The 25775-nt window shown below is 36.8% G+C and overlaps 1 protein-coding gene across 4 annotated transcripts; it reads left to right on the top strand.

Annotated features, from left to right (window-relative positions):
• Nucleotides 1-1538: 1538 nt before the first annotated feature.
• Nucleotides 1539-25519, top strand: LOC107801946 (exocyst complex component SEC6). 4 transcript variants are annotated; one of them, XM_075226382.1, is made up of 25 exons: nt 1539-1663; nt 1743-1929; nt 2580-2618; nt 2833-2921; nt 3044-3134; nt 3347-3436; nt 3531-3610; nt 4181-4273; nt 6438-6464; nt 6680-6787; nt 6891-7053; nt 8156-8211; nt 13943-14051; nt 15065-15205; nt 15294-15473; nt 16158-16241; nt 16344-16430; nt 17968-18012; nt 18582-18660; nt 20584-20653; nt 20859-20946; nt 21047-21136; nt 24116-24232; nt 24422-24484; nt 25121-25519. In XM_075226382.1, the coding sequence occupies exons 2-25, from the start codon at nt 1801-1803 to the stop codon at nt 25250-25252; spliced, it is 2250 nt and encodes a 749-aa protein (XP_075082483.1). In that variant the 5' UTR covers nt 1539-1663; nt 1743-1800; the 3' UTR covers nt 25253-25519. The 4 variants fall into 4 exon arrangements, with proteins under 4 accessions (XP_075082483.1, XP_075082485.1, XP_075082482.1 ...); XM_075226384.1 differs by having other exon boundaries at nt 2545-2618; XM_075226381.1 differs by having other exon boundaries at nt 1555-1929.
• Nucleotides 25520-25775: the final 256 nt, after the last annotated feature.

The raw sequence follows: 25775 nt of genomic DNA, 5'->3' as shown, positions 1-25775 counted from the left end.
TATAATATACTGGAATACTGGAGTTCCAGTATATTATGCTGGAGTATTTTCTGGATTTTGAACAGTATTTTCGTTCAGATTTATCTTTACATGAAAAGTGGCTAAATTTCGATTATTTTTGAAACTGTGGCTATTTTTGAATGACCACTTATAAATCGAATATTTTTGAATTTCTCCCGCAAAAAACGGTTAAGTTAGAGGTAGTTGCGTTAACTAGTGAAAAAAACGAGAAAGCAAGAAAAATCACTTTGCTTAACATTTTTGGAGTAGTTTTTATCAAAAGTGGAAAAAGAGCAATGAATGCACAACTTTGATATGTAATCTAATCGCCTGGTGTCTTTTTCCAACGCTAAATTTTAATTGCATGTAGGATAAAAATATTGATACTAGCTACTACCTTAGTCCTTACGCTGGCATAAAAAAACTAGGGCTTTATATAGTAATAAAGGAAGCTATATATGAAATCTCAATTAATAAGGTGAGGGTCATTTATATATTTCTTTAACTAAATTAGCAACTATAACAAAAATATTATATACTCTCCAAATTAAATAGGCGTCGTATCTCTATTCACTATTTGATCGGCCATTCAATTCCATTAATTTATAATTTGTCTTTTAAGAAAAATGAAGAGTTCTCTAAGGCTCACACATGTATGATGTACCTACTATGTCATTAGTCTATAGCTAAAGTTAAGAAGACTAATCAAACACCGAATATATGTAAATGTGCCGATAATGACAAACATTAATCTCATCTAATCTCTCCTCTCATATTATTTGTCATGATTCTATTTTACACGCCCTTTAAGAAAAATTAGTTAGGATAGAATTTTGACTACTTTATCCTTATTTATGTCTTAATATTTAATCTTTCTTTATTGGTATTTGAACAAAGTTATCCATAATTGAGATGTTTGTAGTTTTCAAGGATAATTATTATTAAGGGTAAAAAAGGAAAAAAAAATAATTTTATCTTGAACTTCTAAAATGACATATAATTTGAGACAACTATTTTTAGTAATTACAACTGATAATATGAGACAGAGGGAGTAATAAATATTACAAATATTAATACTTTGCTTCCATTATGAATGTTGTTCTTCGTTAAGTCAACTTAAGTGTTACGATTATAATATTTTTAGACGACTTGCGTCAAGTGATTTTACATGTAATCCGCCCACATCAAGTTTGAACTGCATTGAAGTTTGATTTTGAGACGGCTAGACTTTAAATACTTTACAAATTTCAGCTATATTTTAAGTAGCAATTCTAAAACTAAAAGTGGCTATTTGTGCACCTCAAATATTTTTTAATTTCTAATAGTCTGTTTGGCCAAATTTATAAAATCAGCTTATTTTGAAAAATATTTTTTTCTCTAAAAGTACTTTTTAAAAAAGTACTTTTGATAAAAAATAATTTATGTTTGACTAATTAATTTAAAAAGTATTTTTTTAAGCAAGCTTTTAGAAATTATTTCAAAATTTTTGGGAAGAAAATATTTTTTAAAAACTGCTTCCGTTCAAAATCACTTTTTTTGACCAAACATGCAAACACCTCAACTATAAGCCAATCCGACCCAGTACCTGAAACCCGACCCACTTCGAGAGCTCCATTGAAAAATCGAGCTGATTGCTTACACTCTTTGAATCAACGTTTTGAAGGTCTTCTCCCTCGAGATCTCTATAGACTTCATCCTCAATTTCAATTGTAAGAAATAAAAAATTCGTCAAAATTTTGCAGGTTTTGTCAATAAATTAAATTGAGCAGTTAGATTTGTAAATAATTTCAACTTAGAAAAATGATGGCCGAAGATCTTGGCGTTGAGGCTAAGGAAGCCTCCGTTCGTGAGGTCGCTAAGCTTTTGCCTTTACCGGAGCTTTTACAGTCTATTTCGTCAATCAAAGCCGATTACATTGCTCGTCAACAGGTTTCACATAGATCCGCTGCTTCTTTCCTTTTGTTTGTTTATAGTGAATTTTTGTATAATTTGGAAATTTTGTTGTATTTAGAGAACATGTTGTCACTTTGTAATTCAATTGTATGAAGGAACTGTTATGAGAATAGTTGAAGAGTGTTTTCAAGTAGAAAATAGTAGAGCAATTTCTAATTTTAGGAGACTAGCATGATTATTTCTTAATTCAAGTTTAAATGATTTTATTTGATGAAGAATCAATTGTGATCATGTAAATTCCTAGAGCTGGTTGCTTTTTTCGCCACATAAGTGTGTCGTTTTGAACTTTTAAGTTTAGTCACTAAGTCATTATCCCTATTTCAGTTGCTTTTCTCTCTTGTTACTTTGTTGAAAATCTAACAGTATCCTAGAAAATTCCATAAAAACAATGAATTTAAATTTAGCTTTTGATACTTTGTGGTAATTTGTTAAAGTGATTTGGTTCCCGCTACATGCAGTAGGATGTCATGATTATACCGAGTTGCTAATGGATCTTAACTGGCCTGCTTAGACTTGCTTTGTTTATCATACCTTGTAACATTTCCTTGTAGTTCTACTTAGTGGTCTGAACTTAAATTGAATGCACTACAGTAATCATGGTCTGCTACTGTTTCATGTTGGACCAGGCAAATGATGCACAACTTAGTACGATGGTCGCTGAACAGGTATATGGATTCTTCCACTTGATGTTTAGACAACTCATTTCTTATGTCGTGGAAAATGTTTTTGTGATTTCTTTGGTTTCTGCTGTATTTTGACTTAGAAAGCTTTTGAAGCTCTACTTCCATCATGTAACCTTTCATTATGGTGAGAGAAATATTTGCTATGAGAAAATTCAGATACTAAACTCTATCTGCTGCATAATTTTCTGGAATGCAGGTTGAACAAGCACAAGCTGGTCTGCAATCACTTAACTTATCTCAGAAGACTATAAACCAGCTCCGAGAAAACTTCCTTTCTATTGAAAAGTATAATAAGATTCGCTATTTTTAGCAATGTCATGATTGCATTTCAAGCGTAAAATATGCATTTTCAGTTACGTATGGCATTCTGTCTTGAGCTTGATCTGAGTTCTTTCTTCTTGAACCAGGCTTTGTCAAGAGTGCCAAAACTTAATCGAAAATCATGACCAGATAAAGCTTCTCAGCAACACCAGGAATAATTTGAACACTACTCTGAAGGTATATCTTGCTCATATCTTTTTGTTCCGAGCTTTCTATTAAAGCATACAAGTGCTTAATTTTTATATGTCCTTTTTGCACCTAACTTTTATTTCTTTCATGGTTAAATACTGCACATAGGTTTATAGCAGTGACTTAGTTTAGTCCAAAAGGTGGGAGTTTTTTGTTGCTTCACTGATTGTCAATCAATATAATTGGTTCATCTCTTGTAGGATGTGGAAGGAATGATGTCAATTTCGGTAGAGGCTTCTGAAGCACGGGATTCTCTTAGAGATGATAAGGAACTAATTAACACTTATGAAGTAGGCTCTTCTCAGATTTCTGACTTTCTTAGTCATCAACACTCCCCTAGTCTTCTGCTGATAGTCTGATGCTTCTAACTTAAATTGGTTACAGAGGTTAACAGCTCTTGATGGAAAGAGAAGGTTTGCGCTAGCCGCTGCAGGGTCTCATAAAGAAGAGGTTGGTAGACTAAGGTCAGTATCTTACAATTTTTTTTAAATTTTTTTAGTTCATTTAGGTATGAATGAATAAGGTCCTCTTTCTTGACGCCCAAAAGTTTAAATTTTTTTGACTGTTCACATCTTACCTGTTGCTGCTTTTGGTTCTTGAGTATAATATATATTCAGTGCAAAAACATCAAATTGAACCGACTTCATGTTGGATAAACACATTCAAAGTTTGCTGCAGTCGAGGGCTTGCAGCTCTCTTTATGGTTAAAAATAGTGACTATCAGCCTAAATATGCTGGCTTCAATTTCTCAATAGCTGATGCAGAAAATTATGAAGACGACTGATGACAGGACATTACAACAAGATACTATATCAAAGGAAAAAAAAAAAAGAACAGTGCAGCAACATCCAGTTGCACTCTGTCTTAATCTCATCTGAACAGTTGCATGCTTTAAACTGTGTCTGCTATGAATTGATAATTACTATAGTGGAATATATAAAAATCTTTTAGTCTGCTGATATTCAGATGACCTCTGCCTCTTTGTTGGCTTTGGAATTTGACCATTTTGATTTGGAACTTTTGAAATTTGTCAGAGAGTATTTTGAAGATGTGGATCAAACATGGGAGACCTTTGAGAAGACACTATGGGCCCATATTGCAAATTTCTCTAAACTGGCTAAGGAGAGGTAGTCTTGATTTTTTGAAGATTTATTTGTCAAGCTGTCAAATCATGCTGCCTGCATTATCATAATCATGTCCTTTTGGGGAGTTCAGACTAATATTTTGTTGCATGATTACAAAGGTACATAATTTTGTTAAGTTTTCTTCAAACTTCAGTCTCTGGTGTGGTTGTTGGAACTTGGAGTGCCTTTTTGCTTCTTCCTTTTCTTCTTTGTATTATTTTTGTTAGATAAATGGTGTTATTGGGATGCATCTAATGCTGAAATCAATATATACAAACATATAGCATCCAAGATTAGAAGAGGCTGAAAAATAAAAGAGAAAAGTAATCTCAAAACTTTTCTTGCACAATGAGACCAAGTCACCAAGCTAAATCTTTAGGTAACCTTATGAGTCAAATTGCATGATTTTCCTTCTCCCTTTCTTTCTCAAACATCGTTGGATAGCTCATCCTAATGTTGATAATATTATGCTGAGTATACCTATCTGGACTACATATGTGAAGATTGGGGCAGTGGTACTCATATTGGAAATCGTCAGAGTTCCTCAATTTGATTCATATGCAAAGCAGGTGACTGCTGGACTGGTATATTTGTAAAGGGATATGTTAATTCAATAAGCAGAAATAACAATGTAAATGGTAAAGTAAAAGAGTCCTTTCTTTGGTGGAATATATTATGTTTTTGTTTTCCTTGATAAGTTTTTTGGTGGAGTACCTTCTTTAGTATTTAGAACAGATGCAAGCTTCTCCTTTTGTTTTGTGTAGGGGGTTCCCGTAATTTGTACATGCACCTGCAAGCATCTTCGTAGTGCTTCTGCTATTTATTTTAATATATACTTACCTTTAAAAAAAATTGGAGTATACAATTTCCCAAACACTTAATTCTTTTGACAATGATACACATATAGACAGCATCATGGATCTGCACTACACTACTGCAACCGTGTAACTCTCTAGTTCTATGAGGAGGGCTGAGGGAATTAAAATATGGTATTGTTAAAGTTCTCTGGGTAATGATAAGCTCTTTTTCTTTTCTTTTCTTGTGAAAATACTTGAAAGGGGAGCATAGAAATTTGATATTTAAGAGAGAGAAAACACTCCGATTTAAAGAACAAAAAATAGGCCTGTTTATTCTTCTTCTTAGGTATTTAAAACTTAGGCTGCCTCCTAACGATTCTCCATTTTTTTGTTGTTCCCCATTGAATGGACATATCCTATAGATATTCTCCAAGGTATCTTTGAATACTGGTGGGTGACCAATCATTTCGAGTTGTTGGATGCCTGTTACACCTGGCGTATCATTTTCCGGTGCAAGTTTAGGGAGCACCTTTCAAGTTGGATGGCCGACCATATAAAGTATTAAAAAAAAAGCATGAAAGAATCAAACTGGAAAGAACACACAGTGCAATATTACTGCCTTTGTCTGCATATTAGTCTGTGATTTCCTTGTCGACATTATTCTATTAGATTTTGGAAGTTTGTTACTAGGTCGAGGATTTTCCTCTATAATGTGAAATCATCATGTTGGAGGCATAAGATAGCTCATCAGACCAATGAATCAGTGGCCTCTTCCTAAAGTTAGAGCTTTTAGACGGCTGAAGGACGCAGAAGTTCATGGCTAGGATCTCAAGACTGACTTTGGTGTCCAAGTTCTTTTTGTTTCTATGTTCGTGAAAGGGTGCATAAATAGACGAGTGAACTAATGAACGAATAAATGATAATAGATAAGAAATTGTATTCGCGTCTCTCAAATCTTAATCTTAAGAGACTGAGTGCAGAATTAATAATGCACCTAGGAATCTAGGCTAGATAATACCATGTAATATGTATGTTGCTGTTATTCAGATCTTACATATATGTCCACATACAATCAGTTATATCAGAAGCTACAATATCACTTTAAGCTTCTTGTTTTTCCTTCATTTTTTTAATTCTTGGTCGGTGTCCAAAATTGTTTGTTCCATAACCATTTTCATAGGCCTAGTTAGCTTTCCGTCTATTTATTGAAGTATTTTGATTTATGCATGTCATTTATAATTTCAAGTATTAAATTTATTCTTCATGTTTTAATTGACTTCTTCTAGTTTGCGCTGAATTTCTTGTATTCATTCATTTATTTTATTTTTTTGAACTAATAATGCTATTTGTTTTTTTGGCATAATTTGCAGCCCACAAACACTCGTCCGTGCTATAAGGTATGTTAACTTAAATGGAAATTTTCATGACCAAAGCTGATTAAGACAAGTCATTTTTTTCATTTCTATTTAGTGTAGTTGTACAGTAGCAGAGCTGCCACTGTTATGCCCACAATCTTGGTCTATGTTGCATACTTACAGTGTAATACCTTCTTGCGCATCAATGTATTTCATGAATCCGGGATCTAGATTGTTATTTGTTCACCCTTCTCCAGGGTTGTTGAAATGCAAGAAATCTTAGATCAGCAACTCGCAGAAGAAGCAGCTGAGGCTGAGGGAGGTGGTGCTATGGCTTCAATCGCAAATCCTCGAAGAAATGCCAAGTAGGTGCTAAACCTTGCCTGGTTTTTGTTCTGTTTAACTTTCTGCATGCCTCACGTGTCAAAGTATATCAATGTATATTCTGCTTAATGTTTTGGCCTGCAGAAAAACACCTTCTTCAAAAAATCTCACACAACAGAAGTTGAAGGTTCAGGGAAAAGGCTACAAGGACAAATGCTATGAAAGTATAAGGAAGTCCGTTGAAGCACGTTTTGACAAACTGCTCAATGAGGAAGAGCTTAAAACAGCTATAGAGGAAGCTAGAGTGGTTAGCATATCTGCTCTACACCTGCTTTTAGATGTTAGAATTTTTTACTTATCCAAAAACACTTTTTATAGGCAACAAACTGAAAGAGACTGATTTTAAGATATAATTCATTATTGTAAAAAAAAAAAAGTTTCATCTTTCATGAAATCTTTCTTGATGAAATTATTGATGCTTGTCAAGGACCTCCTGGCCCGTTGTCTGTCAGGTATAGTCATTCATATTGACAAGAATTTCCCCCATTTCCCTTCATCTTGCTGATAGAATACCATGTTTTCCTGAGCACGTGCTCCATTTTAGTTGCTGATATCATCCCTTCCTAACTAACTTTTGGTCAACAACTGGACAAGATTTTTGATGAAGTAGACACTGAGTGATTTTGACACATTTGGTACCTGTAGGTTTTAGCCTGTCATTCCTCCCCAACTCGGTAAAGTTTGCCACCTTTGGTTATCTTGTATCTTTTGAGTGTAACTGCCGTCATGCCAAAGGACTGCTTGAATTGAAAGGCTGTTGTCTCACCTAGTTAGCTGCACAGAATGGTCAAGGAACACCTTTAAGTATTTACAAGGAATGCAGCAAATGAGAAGAAAATTAAAGAGAAACGAAACTCGGGGGAATGACGCACAGTTAGCTAATGCTCTTAAAATAATGAAAATGCAAACAATCAAAGAACAAGGTGGATGTGATGAGACAAATAAATCATATGTTATGAGAATGAGTTCTTATCTGTGTAATTAAAAATTAGAACCCTTTTTCATGGAGGTGCATGTCATGATTTTCTTTTTAAAGTTTTTTGTTTTGAACAAATCAGGACACTTTTTTCCAGTAAGACATGTCATGTTGGGTTTTAACATATTAGATTAACCCTTAAACTTGTTGAGAAGATGACTAGATAAAGCATTTATGGAATTGATCCCCTTGCTTGATTAAAAAAAGAAAATTTGTAAACAGTAGGAGGAAGAATTTAAGGTTAGGAGATACATCCTTCTGTCGGAGATAAATGACAGTAGAGGAAAATAACTTTGCTGTGATGTATGTTTATTTTCATAATCCAGATATCCTTTCCTATATTTGCATTGACATATAATCTCATCAATTTCAGATGGGAGAAGAGCTTGGAGAGATATATGACTATGTGGCTCCTTGCTTTCCTCCAAGGTCTGTCCTCTGCTCTTTACACCTCTGTAATGCCATTTTCTTTTCCATTTATCGGGATCAACTAGTTTTAGCGATAGATGAACAAAACATTACATGTCTAGAAAGGGTAGTCTCCTACTCATACCCTTAAGATTGCCTCACTATCTCAAATTTCGGCTATGCTGGATCCATTAGAGATTGCATTGGAATTTTCTCCTCCATTTGGGAATTTTGCTCGGCAAAATAACTCTTTTCTCCAACATTAATCACAAGCTGAAATGCTCCTTATTGCTATTAATTGCTTTCTACTACTGATAAAGTATAATATTATATATAACTCATTGAATGTTAGATAGTCAAGTAGATACCTGTTGAATGGAGGTGGAGTACGATGGTCCCTTTGTACAAAAATAAGGGTGATATCCAGAATTGCAACAATTATCAGGGTAGCAAGCTGAGGGTGAGGAGGAGTGTATCTATTTCTGAGAATCAGTTCGGATTTATGTCGGGGACTTCGACTACGGAAGCCATTCACTTTGTTAGGAGATTAATGGATCTATATAGGGAAAGGAAGAGAGACTTACATATGGGGTTCATCGACCTTGAGAAGGCCTACAATAAAGTACCTAAGGAAGTGCTATGGAGATGTTTGGAGGCTAGAGGCGTTCCTGTTGCTTACATTAGGGCGATTAAGGATATGTATGATGGAGCTAAGACTCGGATGAGGTCCATGGGAGGGGAATCATACCATTTCCCAATTGAGATGAGGTTACATGGGGTTACATCAGGGGTCAGCTTTAAGCCCATTTTTATTTGCACTGGCTATGGATGTGCTGCCGTGCCACATTCAAGGGGAGGTGCCATGGTGCATGTTATTCGCAGATGACATTGTTTTGATTGATGAGACGCGAGGCGGTGTTAACGCAAGACTAGGGGTTTGGAGGCAAACCCTAGAGTTTAAAGGTTTCAAGTTGAGCAGGACCAAGACAGAATAATTGGAGTGCAAGTTCAGTGGTGCGGATCGGGAAGTGGACGGGGATGTGAGGTTGGATTCACTAGTCATTCCTAGGAGAGAGAGTTTCAAGTGCCTTGGGTCAGTTATGGGGAGATTGACGAGGATGTCACACATCATATTGGGGCGGGGTGGATGAAGCGGAGGCTTGCTTCCGGTGTTTTGTGTGGTAAGAATGTGCCACCAAAATTTAAAGGTAAAGTTCTACATAGCGGTGGTTAGACCGACTATGTTGTATGTGGCTGAATGTTGGCCAGTCAAGAACTAGCGAGAGGAAGCATCCTCTCTCAACATCTAGGGCCATGTCAGATTTTTCTGATTTTATTGAATACTTGAATTTGATTGATCCTCCTCTAGAGGGTGGTAAGTTTACATGGCAAAAAAATTGAACTCGAACATTGCCTCTAGGATTGATCGGTTTCTTTTCTCTACGGAGTTGGATGATAGATTTGGTTGTATCAAACAATCTTTGTTACCCAAAGTGCTCTCTGATCACTCTCCACTTTTGCTTCAATGCAGTCAGTGGGGACACAGGCGTAGCTCATATTTCAAATTCGAGCACATGTGGCTTCATACAGAAGGTTTCTTGGACCGTATCAAGGGCTGGTGGAATTCTTTTATTATTCAGGGCAGTCCAGATCATATTTTTGCTATAAAACTCAAGTTGCTTAAATCCAAGCTTAAGGATTGGAATGTTTCATCCTTTGGTCAGTTGGAAAACAGGAAATCACACATTCTGAATGATATTTTACACCTTGATAAACTGGTAGAAGATCGGATCCTCCTTGAAGGAGAACTAGTTCAGAGAGCGGGTTTACAGATGGAACTTGCAGACATAGCCAAGCAGGAAGAGGTTTTTTGGAGACAGAAATCCCGTTGTCTTTGGCTTAAGGAAGGCGACAGGAACACAAGTTTCTTCCACAAAATGGCAAACTCTAATCGTAGATACAATCATATTGACATGCTGGTGATCAATGGTGAGGAGATAAAGGAAGAAGATGCAATCAATGCTGAAATTGTCAGATTTTATACCAACCTATACTCGGAGCAAGACACTGGGAGACCTAGCTGGCACAATGATGCTCTGCCAGTCATATCTGAGGAAGAAAATGATGCTCTACAAAAACCTTTTATGGAAGAAGAAGTATTGGGGGTCATCAAAGAATGTGTAGGGGACAAAGCTCCGGGTCCGGATGGTTTTACAATGGGATTCTATCAACACTGTTGGGAGGTGATCAAAAGAGACCTTCTTGCTGCTCTGAATCACTTCCACAATCATGAACATTTCCAAAGAAGCCTCAACGCTTCCTTCATTGCTTTAGTTCCTAAAAAGAACGGGGCCAAGGTTTTGAGGGACTTTAGGCCAATCAGTTTGGTTGGTAGCTTCTATAAAGTCCTGTCCAAACTACTTGCAGGAAGATTAAAGTGTGTTATCAGCAAGTTGGTTTCTCAACATCAGTTAGCTTTTATTAAAGGGAGGCAAATCACTGATGCATCTTTAATTGCCAATGAATGTATTGATACAAGAAAGAGGCAGGGTATACCAGGTATACTTTGCAAATTGGATATTGAGAAAGCCTTTGATCATGTGCACTGGAATTTCCTTTTAAACATTCTAAAGGATATGGGTTTCGGTAGCAAGTGGACCAATTGGATTTATTTTTGCATTTCCACTGTCAGATTCTCAGTACTTGTCAATGGATCTCCTCAGGGATTCTTCCCCCTCAAAAAGAGGCCTTAGGTAAGGAGACTCTCTTTTTCCCTTTCTTTTTATTTTGGTAATGGAAGGTTTAAGCAGGATGATAGCTGTGGCAATGCAAAACAACTGGATCAGGGGATTCTCTACTTGTGTAAATGGGCCTTCCACTATTGACATCTCACATATTTTATACGCGGATGACACTTTGATTCTATGTGATGCTGCTGTTGATCAAGTTCTTTATCTTAGAGTGATTCTTTTGGCTTTCGAGGCAGTGTCGGGTTTGCATATCAATTATCTAAAGAGCCATTTGTTTGCTATCAATGTGGTTCCTAATATGTAACTTCTGGCTGATATTATGGGTTGCAACATCGGTTCTCTTCCTGCAAATTATTTGGGCCTTCCTCTTGGGGCCAAATCTAATGCTATATCTATCTGGAGTGATGTGTTAGAGAAATGCGAGAGAAAGTTGTCTACTTGGAAAAGACAATATCTCTCACTGGGAGGGAGAGTGGTGTTGATCAACAGTGTTCTGGATTCTTTACCCACTTACACCATGGCTCTTTTTCCAATGCCTGTAAGTGTCTCCAAAAGGTTGGATAAATTTCGTAGGGACTTCCTTTGGCAAGGTAACAAAGATAGGAGATCCTTTAACTTAGTCAAGTGGAACACAGTCATCAGAAGTAAGAAGTTTGGAGGACTGGGGATTAGGGATTTGAAGGCGCATAACAGTAGCCTAATGTGTAAGTGGATCTGGCGTTTCAATCAAGAAGAAAACTCTCTCTGGAGGGCTGTAATTAGCTCCAAGTATGGTTTTCTAGATCCCTGGACCACCAAACCTACTCCTACTCCTTTAGGACTTGGTATCTGGAAACATATCAGGATGCTATGGGATTTCTTCATGTTGCACTCTTCAATAAAAGTGGGCGATGGTAGAAAGACTAAATTCTGGCATGATATTTGGCATGGCAACTCTCCTATTAAAGACAACTTCCCAGACCTTTACAGAATCACTTCCTCGACAAATGCTCTCGTTTCAGACTTCAGATTGGATCATGGTTGGCACATTAAAACGACTGGAGGTGGATAGGTATCTGAGTCTCTTGGACTTTCTCCATAGATCCTCTTCTTCTTCTCCTGCGCCTGATTGCCTCATCTGGACATCAAATTGGAAAGGCACATTCTCGGTGAAATCATGTTATGTTATTCTGACACAATCTAACCCACTAAATACTCCTTGGCCTTGGAAACCCATCTGGAAGGGGCTGGCCCCTCCCAAGGTTAAATGTTTTTCTTGGTTGGTATCTAGAGAAGCTTGTCTCACACAAAGCAACCTACAGAGAAGGGGTATGCAACTTGTCAACAAATGTGTGTTATGTGAAGAGCAGCTGGAGGATGTCAACCATCTTTTTCTCCACTGTAAATTTACCTCCCAAATTTGGGACCTTTTCCTCAATATCTTGGGCATTTTTTGGTGTATGCCCTTTTCAACTCTTCGGCTGTTGCAAGGGTGGCACAAATTAGATATTCAACGACCTTCTATCAAAATTTGGAATACTATACCGGCTGCAATTTGGTGGTGCATCTGGAAAGAGAGAAATGATAGGTTGTTTGATAGTAGGAAGAATAGAGTCATTGATATTAAACTCAACTGTATTGTTTTGCTTAGTTTTTGGTGTAACATGGCAGATGTACGTGTTTCTGACACTTGTGCCATGATTGACTTTATTAGCACATTACACAATTTGTAACGTAGTTTCATTTCTGTAACCCATCCATCCAGCAACTTCTTCTTGCTGGTTTTATTATATATAATGCTCTTTACCGATCAAAAAAAAAAAACAATATAAGAGGTCCCTATGGCAGAAATAAAAATGTTGAGATGGATGTGCGAGCACACCAGGTTGGATTGGATTAGGAATGAAGTTATTCGGGACAAGGTGGGAGTGGCTCCGACGGAGGACAAGATGCGGGAAGCGAGACTTAGATGGTTCGGACATGTGAAGAAGAGAGGCGCTGGTGCCCCAGTAAGGAGCTATGAGAGGTTGGTTGTGGAGGGCCCAAGAAGAGGTAAGGATAGACCGAAGAAGTATTGGGGAGAAGTGATTAGGCAAAATATGGCGGTGCTCCAGCTCACCATTGACATGATCCTTGATAGGAAGGTGTGGAGGTCGAGAATTAAGGTAGAGGGTTAGGTAGCCGAGCGGCTTCTTCGTAGAGGGTTAGGTCGAGAAGTGATTAGGCAAAATATGGCGGTGCTCCAGCTCACCATTGACATGATCCTTGATAGGAAGGTGTGGAGGTCGAGAATTAAGGTAGAGGGTTAGGTAGCCGAGCGGCTTCTTCGTACCAGTAGTTTTAGTGCACCATTTAGTGCTAGTCTTGTATTTCTTGTTCCCAGATTTCTATTATTACCGGTTGGTTCTTGCGCTTTGGTTTTCTGCTTGCTTTGCTGGTATTGCTGCTTATTGTTATTTCCTGCTTTTACCTTTACTGAGACTTTTTATCCGCTTTACTTTTGTATCTTTTCTAAGCCGAGGGTCTTCTAGAAACAACCTCTCTACTTTCTCAAGGCAGGGGTAAGGACTGTGCATGCACTACCCTCCCCAGACCCCACATGATCCCATTGCATTTGTTGTTGTCGTATTTGGAAAATTTACTCGGGAAAATAACTCTTATCTCTAAAATTAGTCACAAGCTGAAATGTTCCTTATTGCTATTAATTGCGTTCTACTACTGATAAAGTATAATATTATATATAACTCACTCAATGTTAGATAGTCAACCAGCATGACGTTCCTAATACTTAGGATGATCTAGATGTTTCACATGTATCTTGTTGATATGATTTTCTTCAAAAAGCTTTTGTTAGCTGTAAAGCTCCTTCTTGTGCTAAATAGGCGTGATTGTTTGGTCTTAATCATGCAACACTTTCAAGTCAGTGGCATCTATACCTTAATATCTGTTTCCACTTGGTCAACTTCTGTTTCTCTTCTGTACGTTGTTATGTCCATTCTAATTTATACTTTATATGGTCTCAGGTATGAAATTTTCCAGCTCATGGTAAACCTTTATACGGAGAGATTTGTCCAGTGGCTGAGAAAGCTGAGTGACCAAGCTAATAATATGACGAATATAGAGATTTTAAAGGTAATGCAACTTTAATCATATTGGCATTTTCTTTCTGTTCGATAACTGAGGGATTATATTGGCATCAGAAACCGTTGTTTGTTTGATTAAAAGCTAGAGAATATGAAAATCTTATAAACTATTGATATGGAAGTCATGAAAGAGCACCTCCATCACCTTTTTTAATCTAAAAAAAATTTGATATTAATTCCTATGCTATGATGATAGGCTCATCGCTTTGAGGTTAGATTTTAAAGGCAATACAACTTTAATCATATCAGCATTTTCTTTCTTTTGGATAGGTGAAGGATTATTTAGAAATCGTTGTTTGTTTGATTAAAAGCTAGAAAATATGGAATTTTATATACTATAGAATATGGAAGTCACAAAAAACCATTTCAACCAGTTATTCCTTATCTAAAGGATATATGATATTAATCCCTATGCTGTGGTCGTAGGCTCAAAGCTTTGAGGTAAAAAAATTGGTCAAATATGATTGTTTCTTTTACTACTTGCTGTGGCTTCTTTCTTTCTTTCTTTCTTTCTTTCTTTCTATTATACCTTCTTATCCCTGCTTTTAATTAATCTCAATGTTACCGAATTGTGCACTCCTCGTAAACTTTCAGGAATAGTGGTATAGCATCCTTTATGCTGAGAAACATATCTATGTTAGTACTTCCTAATAGGCTCATGGCCCCGTTGTGGTTCTTCTTTCAACCAGTAACAAATTTTCATGAAGAGAAAGGCAGTCATGTCTGAGGGCTTTGATTTAGTTTCCTATCTCCCTTTCTGATTCTTTTGATAACTGTGCTTTTGTGTCCATGAGCTACATAGTTCTGCAAAAACGAAGTGCCGCTTCCTGACTTACCGATAATTAACTTTAATTACTCCCCCTCATCATCTCTCAGCATTATGTTCATCTTCCCAATAATTCTTTTCTATATGGGTGTGTAAATGCGCTCTCTCTCTCCCCCCCTTTGCAAGAGATGTTGTCGTGATTCGGAATTGAGATGTTTTCCCAATCCATGAATTAGGTAACAGGTTGGGTGGTCGACTACCAAGAAAGTCTAATTGGACTTGGAGTTGATGATTCTTTGGCTCAAGTTTGCTCTGAGAGTGGTGCAATGGATCCCCTCATGAATGCATATGTTGAGAGAATGCAAGCTACGACAAAGGTTTAAACTCAATCTATTATCATAACTGCTTTTCATATTATTTTAGGACATACATGATGCTGACTTTTCATCTTATTTCGTAACATAGAAATGGTACTTGAACATCCTTGAGGCAGACAAAGTACAGCCACCTAAAAAGACGGACGATGGGAAACTTTATACGCCTGCTGCTGTTGACTTATTTAGGATCCTGGGGGAGCAGGTGCAAATTGTACGAGAAAATAGCACTGATGTCATGTTATACAGGATTGCTCTGGCTCTCATTCAGGTAAGTTCTTTTGTTTCATTATATACATCTACAAGGAAAAATCTCCAATGCTTTCTGTTCCGGTGGCATCATTTCTTATCCCTTAATAATCATGCTTGTGTTACAACAAAACAGACTCAATTTTCCCTGGACTCTTAGTTAACATTTTCCTTTGAAGTAGGGGGTTAATGGTGCATGGCATGGTGCATGGTTGTCCTCAGTATTTTTTGTGAAGTATTTTTCCTCAACAAAAATGTGTATCAAGTGATGTTCAAGTACTTGAGTTCTTGTAGAAAATAGTTCACGAGTATTTGAAGCATTTTTGGACTTTGTTCTTTGAGAGAAGCAGTTATTCTGAAATGCTTCATCTTCTATATCCTTGCTCAAGGAGGAATTTTTGTCTTTCCAGTTTTAATCTAAGCTACCCTTTAATGAAAAGAGGGAAAAAGAAGGAATATAATCTTGTGTTTACATGATAACTGTTTTCCCTCTCTTTTATGAGTGTGTTTATATGATAGCCTGCTTGATCAGATGTCCAAAAACTTGTTCAGAGACTGAAAGGACTTAATTTTATTTCTTTCCCGTTCTGATATATTTCTTGTAATCTATTCCATATAAATTCATGAGTTTTTGATTGGTAACAGCTTGATTTTCAGGTTTCTGAAAAGAAACTTTTGCTGGTTACTTGATAATGTTTCATTCCAGGTAATGATTGATTTTCAAGCAGCTGAGAGGAAGAGATTGGAGGAACCTGCTTCCGAAATCGGTCTGGAATCCCTATGTGCAATGGTTTGTAAACTTTTGAAATCTAAACTGTTTATTGTGAAGTAGAAATATCTTTAAATCATGTTGGTGCTATACAACTATGCTAAGATCTAGACACTATGGCAGATTAACAACAATCTTCGCTGTTATGATCTCGCGATGGAGCTAAGTTCTAGTACTCTTGAAGCTCTCCCACAGAACTATGCCGAGCAGGTGCTTATTAGTTTCTTCTCTTCCCCGTAACTTCTGCGTGCATCTTCTGTGCTTTATCCTGATTGCTGTTACTGCCTTTTTTCCCATCAGTCGTCTTGTTTTTAAGTTTACGTCTAGGATGAGTCTGATAAACTTTTTATTTTGTATGTGATATGTCAGACTGTCAGATTTGATTAGAAAGATGTTAGACGGATGGTTTATATGTCCATATATTTAGTTCTTACTGTTGCTGTAATATTTCTGTGGATCTTGCTGGTCTTTTTGTTGTTATCATATCTTTACTTCATCTCCTTTTACTTTTTACTATTTGGGTAAGAAAATAGAGTCTCATTTATAAGGTAGAAGGGTGTATAGGAGGACGAATGTCCTCAACTATAAGAAATGTTACTTCTAATAAACTAAACCGTCAATCTCGCTGAAGATTGATTAAATATTTATCAATAAAAAGGATACCTTGTAGAAGATTGAAAATACAATATTCTAAACATGTTCTGCAAGAAACTTATCTTAGAGCATATTGACATTGGGATCTAACCAAGTACTTGATATGACAGCCAATAACGTATGTTGCCAGAGAAAATTTTACCCTTTTTCAGCAATGAAAGCCCAATGCTTTCCAGTTATAGATTCAAAAAGTGAAGTGGAAGCACATAAGATTTGTGAAACAACCGGATAATCTCCGCCACAACTCTGGCAAAGAAAAAGTAGAAATGTGAAAAGGGTCACATTGCTCTTCTATCACAAATGTAATGATATGGATTACTAATCCACAAAGGACCCATCATCAGAAGATATAGCTCGCTTTATGTGAGTTAAGCATGAGGAAATTTAGCATAGAAGAATCAGAAGTTGGGTGCGGAAGTATGAAAGTTTCAATTTTGATGCATGTGTGTGTCTTTTGATAAAAGATTCTCTTTCATCAGCCTCCACATTCATTCAAGCAACTCCTTTTCCCCCCCTTCATTCTCGGTGAGATTGAAGTTATGCAACTGCAACACTGGTACAACCTTTATGGCTCAATTCTACCGTATTATACTATAAGATAATATAATACATAGACTCACTAATGCCTGGTGTATACCAGAAAGTATTGCTGTTCTTTGATGTTGTGGGATAAAATGATTTAAAGGGCAGCCCGGTGCACAGGGCATTCCGCGTTCACGCAGGGTTCGGGGAATGGCCGCGCACCTCATGGGGTGTGATGTAGACAGCCTAACCTAATGCACGCATTAGTGGCTGCTTCCACCGCTTGAACCCGTTACCTATAGGTCACACGGAGATAACTTTACCGTTGCTCCAAGGCTCACCTTCTGGGACAAAATGATTTGTTTTGAATATATGGGTGTCAGAGATGGTGAATGAGTTCTGCATCTAATGCTTCTTGTCAAGTCCTAGTTGTTTGGCCTAGAAGTTGGTTCTGGCACTTGCATCTAACTCTTGTCAATGTGATTATTGTTAAGTCCTAGTTATTTGGCCTAGAAGTTGCATTGCTGGCATTTAATTTCCTTTTATGTTAAGTTCTTTGATTGCTTCTCAGGTTAATTTCGAGGACACCTGCAAAGGTTTTTTAGAGGTTGCAAAGGTAAGTACTGGCTTGGTTTTACGGATGGTGACTTTCTTATTATTATTATAATTAAGTGTGCAACGTATCTCTATTTACTGTGGAGTTAATTCCCCACTCAATTTTATGGATAACTTAAGGGACAACTAAGCAACCTAACTCCAAGCGGAAGCCCAGAACATCTCCAAACTTGCAGATTTGGGTCAAGCCAAAACCCATGGCCAACCAGTAATGCTAGCTACCTAAACACGAAACCACAACTAAAAAGTCTGTACCAAGTACCCAACAGCAAAAATCCAAAACCCTTTTTTGCGTAACCCCAAATTGAACAACCATTGGAGGTGATCCAAGAAGATGCATTTTGTGCCTTCAGGGACCGTTATTGTGAGTGCTCATTACTTAGAGGTCTCAAGTCTTGTGTGATCAAACAATCTTTGAGAAGGGGAAGAATAGTGGACTTGGAGCTGGGGATGGCAAGAAAGGGGGTACACTATAGACCATAGTTACCTTTTACCAGTACTTCGTATCTGACTTTTTTTTATTGGTGATACTTCATTACTTTGTACCTGAGTTGCTCTCACTAATTTCAGGAAGCTGTTCATCAAACTGTCAGTGTCATCTTTGAAGATCCAGGAGTAGAGGAATTGCTCGTTAAGTTGTATCAGAAAGGTGAGATGTTCCTCAGATTTCTTTCTGTTGCTAGGAGCTCTCGTCCCATATGTTAGAAGCATCTATCTTAGAACTGTTACTGCCTATTATTTACTGGTGAAGTGTTGGATCTATTCTGTCCTTGTGCTATGTTCACAAAGTGATTCTAATCAATCTGCACCGTTGCTTCTATGCTATTTTACTTTTCTGTCCCATTTGGATTGTTTTGATTGTATACATGTATTTTCATCTTTATTATTTTTATAATAACGTCATCATAACTACCCCTATATTGAAGTATCTACTCAAATCTGACGAGAAGAAAGTCTGACTCGACTAATAGTCCCTCCATTCCCAACACAATTTCCACCTTTCCTTCTTGCGTCTAAATATAATGTCAAATGTTCTTAAAAAGAAATGTTTGGTGTATTTTATGATAATTTTTTTAACCAAGAAATCCCTGAGGTTAGCGATGGTTCGAATGGGTCCCCCCTCCTCCACGTGAACCCCGTGCTTTTGTCTGTTGCAGGGTTCGAATCTGTGACATGTGCCTCACCACACATTGTTCTCGTAACAAGGTTATCAATGGCACAATATTTTATTACACAAGGTTATAGATAACACACATTTTCTCCTCTCGTAACAAACCTTTTCTATTTTTATTTTGGAAGACAAAAGCTGATGTGTGGTTTCACATGACAATTTACAGTTTCAACCTTTTTTCTAAATGAAATTTAGACTTTCCATTTTGAGCGAAGGAGGTATATTAGAGTATGAGAAGTGTTTAATTAGTACTAGTAAATGTTAACTGGAAATTATAGGATAATTATTTTGAAAATACATCACATCAACATTAAGGTAATATAATTATTACTTATGTAGTTTGAATTGGTATTTTTTAAAACGAATGAGAAAAGTTGGACAAGTAATTTAAAATGGAGTAATAACACATTAAGATACTACTAGTGAAATTTAACTTCATAATTTTGTGTGGAGTCATTAGCTGTGCGGCATGGCTTAGAATGACATTCATTTCTTTGAATAACTAAAGAAAAACCAAAATAGAATCGAAAAGGCACCTACAGTGCAAATATTGTCCAATTTCAGCTCTTACAATGTAGAAGTTTCATCATCTGTATTCATTTACCTTTGCTGGTACATTAGTTGCCTGTCTTTAGGAGGAATAAGAAAATCTCCCTCCATCTCAGTTCCCATGATTGTCTCCCTTCCATTCACAGTTGTCATAAAGTTAATGTTCAGCTTCCTAATGTGGTACCTTCTGGAATTTGTTTTTAATTACCAAAACTTAAGTTAACTCTACCTCCTCTACTATTCTAAAGGCAGAAAGTATCATGGTCCTTTTATATTCCCTCATTCAATCAATATCAGCTCCTATTCTAGCAACATGGCAAGGGCATTCGACGCATCTTATTAGATTCCCAGTTCGCCCTCTCTTTCACAGTCTAGGAGTATCCATCGATGATCTTAGGTAAGGATTTTTGGCTATTGCACTTTGTTGATTCAACGAACAATCACCTCTAATCTTAATAGTCAAACAGGGATATTGATTTGGGATTAAGGGAATGCAAGAAAAGATAGATGTTACCAATTGAAACTAACTTTTGGAATTTTATAATGGTTGAATCTATCATTGGACAACCTAGCAATGGTTGACATTAGAAACGAGATCTGCAACCGATATGTACTCTTCTGCAACCTCGCAACGGACATTTGAAGCAATATAATTCTAGCCACAGAGAAACGAGTCTAACCATTATGTACTGTACAACATGTGAAGCATTCTATCTTCTTCTTGCCAATCAAGAAAAATGTGAAGCATTCTGTGAATAAATTAGTTCAAGTCAGAAATTATGCAAATGTGTTAGGTTGCCATGATTCTAAAACTCTAGTCTTCACTTGGAAATTCGTTGTTTCATGTCTCAGATTGGTTGGAAGGACAGGTTACCGAGTTTCTAGTTGCAACATTTTCAGACTACTTCACCGATGTTAAAATGTGAGTTCTCTTTTGTACTTAGCTGAATGACATCATCTGTTGTTTTTTTCCTTCCTCCCTTGGAATGTTCTTTATCCTATTTATGTGAGTTCATTATATTCTATATTCATATGCTGCAGCAGCAACACTTTCTAATTGAGGAATATCCTAGAATGAATGACACGTATATCCTTAACTTTTGTTTGTTTCACAATTTGGGAAAAAGGTACATTGAAGAAAGATCATTTAGGCGTTTTGTCGAGGCTTGCCTGGAGGAGACTGTTGTTGTATATGTGGATCATCTACTTACCCAGGTTTATTTGAAAAGTTCCTCACAGTTCATTTAATTGACACTAGTTTTTTTTGGGTTATAACACAATTTATTTGACTATTTCTATGTCTCTCGCATGGTAGAAAAACTACATTAAAGAAGAAACGATTGAGAGGATGAGGCTCGATGAAGAGGTTCTCATGGATTTCTTTCGGGAGTACATTAGTGTTTCTGTAAGCCCAACAACTTTCTTTTTGAACTCTTACTATTACCTGAGGTATATTTTTAATTGGGGGAATTTTGAAACTCATGTACCGATTGCACTTCTCTTATTCTTTGGGGAGGGTGGTAAATAGATAATCAGCTCAACTTATGTGCACATCTTTTACATCATTTCTTATCCCATTTACTTCTGATTTAAGATTTGTGTTAGTATTGCCTTTCTGTCTTTAGAAAGTTTGCCAAATCCTTTTTCTGAATTTCCTGTTCAAACTTATGAGTTTAATGCCTTCAAATAACAAAAAGTCTCTATAATCACAAATTACGATACCACTCTCTTCTATTATTATTTTGGCTTAATCTAACTTAAACTCCAATTTTGCTGCAAGAACACTACTTTTATTTACTTTTTTTACAAGGTCTACTAAATTAATTTACTATAGCAAAGTGTCAATCTAAGGCTATTTTTTTAAATTTTCTTAAGGCTAAAATGGTGGCAATTTATTTATCCGGTATTCAATCTGGTAGCAATCAAATAGAAAATAAGAATGAAAAATGCCAGACTTATTGTTAATCTAACTTGATGGTTATGTACAACAAATTTTTTAAGAAAGGATTTGAATCCGCTTTTTGTCCCTACATGTAAAAAGAATAAATAGATTGCATCAAATCTCTTAACTTTTTAAGTTTTAGCTTGTAACCTTATTTAATACTAATAGGGAGAACATTGGATAAGTTAGCACCAATTTTTCAGCAAGAGATTTGTAAAAGATTTTGCAAACAGGAGAAAATACTTTGCTAAAAATATTGACAAAAGTGATTATGTGATCCTTGATAATGAGTGTAAGAGCTTTGTTGTGATTTAAAATTGTATCAGGGTATTACACCTATGACTTTTTTTAAAAATGGTTTGAAACATTATGAATCTTAAGTAGTATTTTAAAAAAATGAATTGTAAAACATTAAATATAGTATACGGCCTTTATTTCATGTATGTTATTGCTAGATTATAGTCCCTCATTTACATACCATATCGAGGTATTTGGAGACCAAAGTTCAATTTTTACGATAATATCATGTGATAAGCATGTGATTGTTAATAAATCACATTTGATTTGCAACATTTTAGATATGCGAAGGCCATATATATTCTTTAATATATCTTCCATAGATCTTGAAGGATCGAGTGAATATTATATTACTGAATTTAAATACTAGAAATATTTTGTTGCTTGCCTAGATATGGCCAGGCCCGAATATCAAGGTATTGTCCGCTTTGGCCCCACCCCTTTAGGTTATGGTAGGTGGTATCAGAGCCGGTACCTCGTCTAGTACGAGGGTAGGGCAAACCTTAGCGAGGACGCTGAGTTCCTATTGGAGGTGAATGTAACAACATGGTTCAACTCTGTTCGTTGCGACACTTGTCTTAGGCAAATCCCACATCGGAATGAGAGAGGAAAGTTTGAGCCATATAAGGTTAGGATTCAAGTGTTAAGGCGCCTTAAAGCCCAAGGGGACAAACTCGTGATGTCCCAAAGATTGGTTCAGAGCGGACAATACCTTGAAACTGGATTTTGGGTTGGTATAGACGTACCAAACTCTACCAAATGTGAATGAAATGCAGAAATTAATGGCCAAAGGAAAGGCAAAGTAAGTCGGCAACTAGCAAGAGATTTGGGGAGATCGGAAATTTTCCGTAGTAAGAAGAATTAAAGAAAAATACTGCACTGCGTCCAGTAAGTCCATGGCGTTAGGTGTCTTTTTAATTGTTGGACTAGTCACTTATCACTGAGGGCCTCAAAAAAAGGGGGTGGGCGGGTTTTTTGGTTCACGGAAAAATGGAAATGGGTGGAGAGTGCTTCTCCGCTAGAGTTGGGGGTGGCTTTGCTATAGTGGCTGGGGTGAGTCTTCCTAAATGGCTGGGCGCCCAGTCCTAAAAAGCTGCAGGGTTTACTATTCAACAGAAAAATAAGGTGACTTCTAAAATATCATTAGGATATGAATTCAATCTTCAAGCTAGTTAATGAAATCATAACATAATTTAATTGATCCTACTGGACGCTGAACTTTGCTCTAATGGTAAGAACGCAATGCGTGATGACCTATCCATGAGAAAGAGAGCATTGCGCGTGATTTGTAGATTAGGCGCACGGCACGAGTTTGAATCCTACCGCACACGTAAGCGCCTGGATATAAGTGGAATAGGTAGAGGGGAGGGGTCACTATCCACCGAGCTTGGAACCATCTGCTAGCTGGCGCCTAAGTTGCTCGGACACGGATGCGGGTGTTCGACAGGGGTGCGGATCTAGAGGTCGGATCCTTCGAGATGTAAATTCTAAGATCCGGGGATATGGATCCTAGTACGGATACGGGTGCGGGGATCCGGCTCAAAATAATTCAAAAAAATAAAAATATCTCTAAATTATGAAATTTTTTGTGGAATACTTACATACAACTTGTAAAGTGGGGATTGCTTTTTTATTCTCAAGTTGTATTCAAGTTGTAGATAAGTAAATGATTGATTTCCTAGATAAGGTGTGCTATTTTCTTCATATTTACCCTAGTTTTGGTTTTAATTTCGGGAATCAAATTGTATCTCGTCTCTAGTTTTTCCGTCCCTCGTGGTCAAAGCACCCAAAACTATTTGACCAAATCCGGTACGGATCCCATATCCACACCCATACTAGTGTCGTGTCGACACGGGTGTGTCACCTAAACTGCCGTGTCGGAGCAACTTAGGCTGGCGTTCCGGAATTTCTCAGTTATAGAAATTTTTTTTAACTGATCCTATTTTTTCTATTGAAATTTATAGATCTGCCTTACTGGTGCTTTAAATTATCTACACAAAGCATATGTATGCACATACACTTGTGTTATGTTGTCTTAACTTTGGTAACTTCCAAGTTGTCTTTTGATGGCTAAGATGTTGTATGTCAATGGAGAAGGAGTACATGATCTCTCTTTATAATCTCAAATTTTCACTTCCACTGCAGAAAGTAGAGAACAGAGTAAGGATACTCAGTGACTTGAGAGAACTTGCTTCATCTGAGAGCCCTGATTCCTTCACACTGGTTTACACAAATATTTTAGAACAGCAACCGGACTGTCCAGTAAGTTTTCTTATCTGCTCTTGTCCATGCAAAGAAATCTCAAAACCGAGTTATGAATCATTATGAATCTAAATGTCAGTTAAAAATTGAATCTACCGTGTGGAAGCTGGTGGTTAAAATCATTATCTTGTTGTTCTATTGTGTCTCTTGATAATCCCTATTATTGAGCATTGTTACTCTCAACTGCAGCCAGAAGTGGTTGAAAAGATTGTGGGTCTGCGAGAAGGCATACCGCGAAAAGATGCAAAAGAGGTATACATGTGTTATCTAAGTGGTCACGTGCTCAAAATTTTAGTTCAAAATTTGAACTATCTGAGAAAAGGATATTGCTACTCATTAGTAGTTCTTTTGTTCGCACTTTCTACATTACATCCTGCCAATGCATTAGTGAAGTGGTTAACATGTTGTTTTAGTAAGTTGCCATTATTTGCCATGCTTTGAGGCTACAAGATTTAATGTTTCTTTTTTCGCCATTAAAAATCAAAAGTCATTGTTTCGCCATTACTTTTGATAATATATTTACTCAATATAAATATATTCATTCCATATAAAAGCAGAAGCTTGTCGATGTCAGGCTTCTTTATGACCAAACCATGTTAGAGACTTCTCCAAATTATTTGTCGATCCCTTCTAAACATCTATTGCAAGAGCTCTGGTGTTGTGCTTCGGTTTTGTTTTACTTTTCTGCTGCACCTGTTTCTAAATTAAATGAACTTGTGTCAAGACTCATTTACCTGTAAAAATATCTAAAGCATTAAGCTCTTGAATCTCATGCATTTGCAGCGGCTCCTTATATTAGTGAGCCCTCTAAGGCTGTTCATTATCTTTGAGATGATAACTTTGGTTTCTCTTTATTGCTTTCTTGATGGGGATTTCTTTGTGAAATAGGTTGTTCAAGAATGCAAAGAAATCTATGAACATTCTCTGGTGGATGGAAATCCCCCAAAGACAGGTTTTGTTTTCCCCAGGGTGAAGTGCTTATCAGCTACAAAACACTCCATATGGCGAAAGCTGACATAATCCAACTGCTGCAACAAGTCGTTTGTTGCAATCTGAAGAAAATTTCCTGTACATGCCTTAATCATAAATGTACAGATTGGGACTATAGTTTCTACGTATTTATATGTTCTGATTAATTAGCCCATTTATACGGATGGTAGTTGCCTTTGCCAAATATGTATTCATTCTATTGTCCAGTATCAATTTTGCAACTGTTGTAGTTTCAGCATTGTCACTCTGGTTGTACGTGTGATGATTGTTTGATAATAGGTCAGTTGAGTTCATGTAGTCTCTATCTCTCTCTATCTCTCGCGCGTGTGTAGATTCTTAAAATGTTTCAACAATGATGAAATTCCTTCTTGTATCGTCGCCTTCTCCCTATTGTTGTAGCATAAGGACTTGTAAATTTTTTAATGCAAATTTCTGTAAGATATTTATTCAAGGAAATGCCAATTAGGCGATCAACTAGTTAGCCACTGCCACGCTGGTTTAACAACTGCAAATGTGGACACGAATAAAATTTTATACACAATTTAGAAACTCA

The sequence above is a fragment of the Nicotiana tabacum genome, chromosome 12 (genome assembly GCF_000715075.1).
Source record: "Nicotiana tabacum cultivar K326 chromosome 12, ASM71507v2, whole genome shotgun sequence".
NCBI classification, from domain to species: Eukaryota; Viridiplantae; Streptophyta; class Magnoliopsida; order Solanales; family Solanaceae; genus Nicotiana; species Nicotiana tabacum.
Note: the sequence above shows the minus strand (reverse complement) of the source record. Positions and strands in the feature narration are given on the sequence as shown.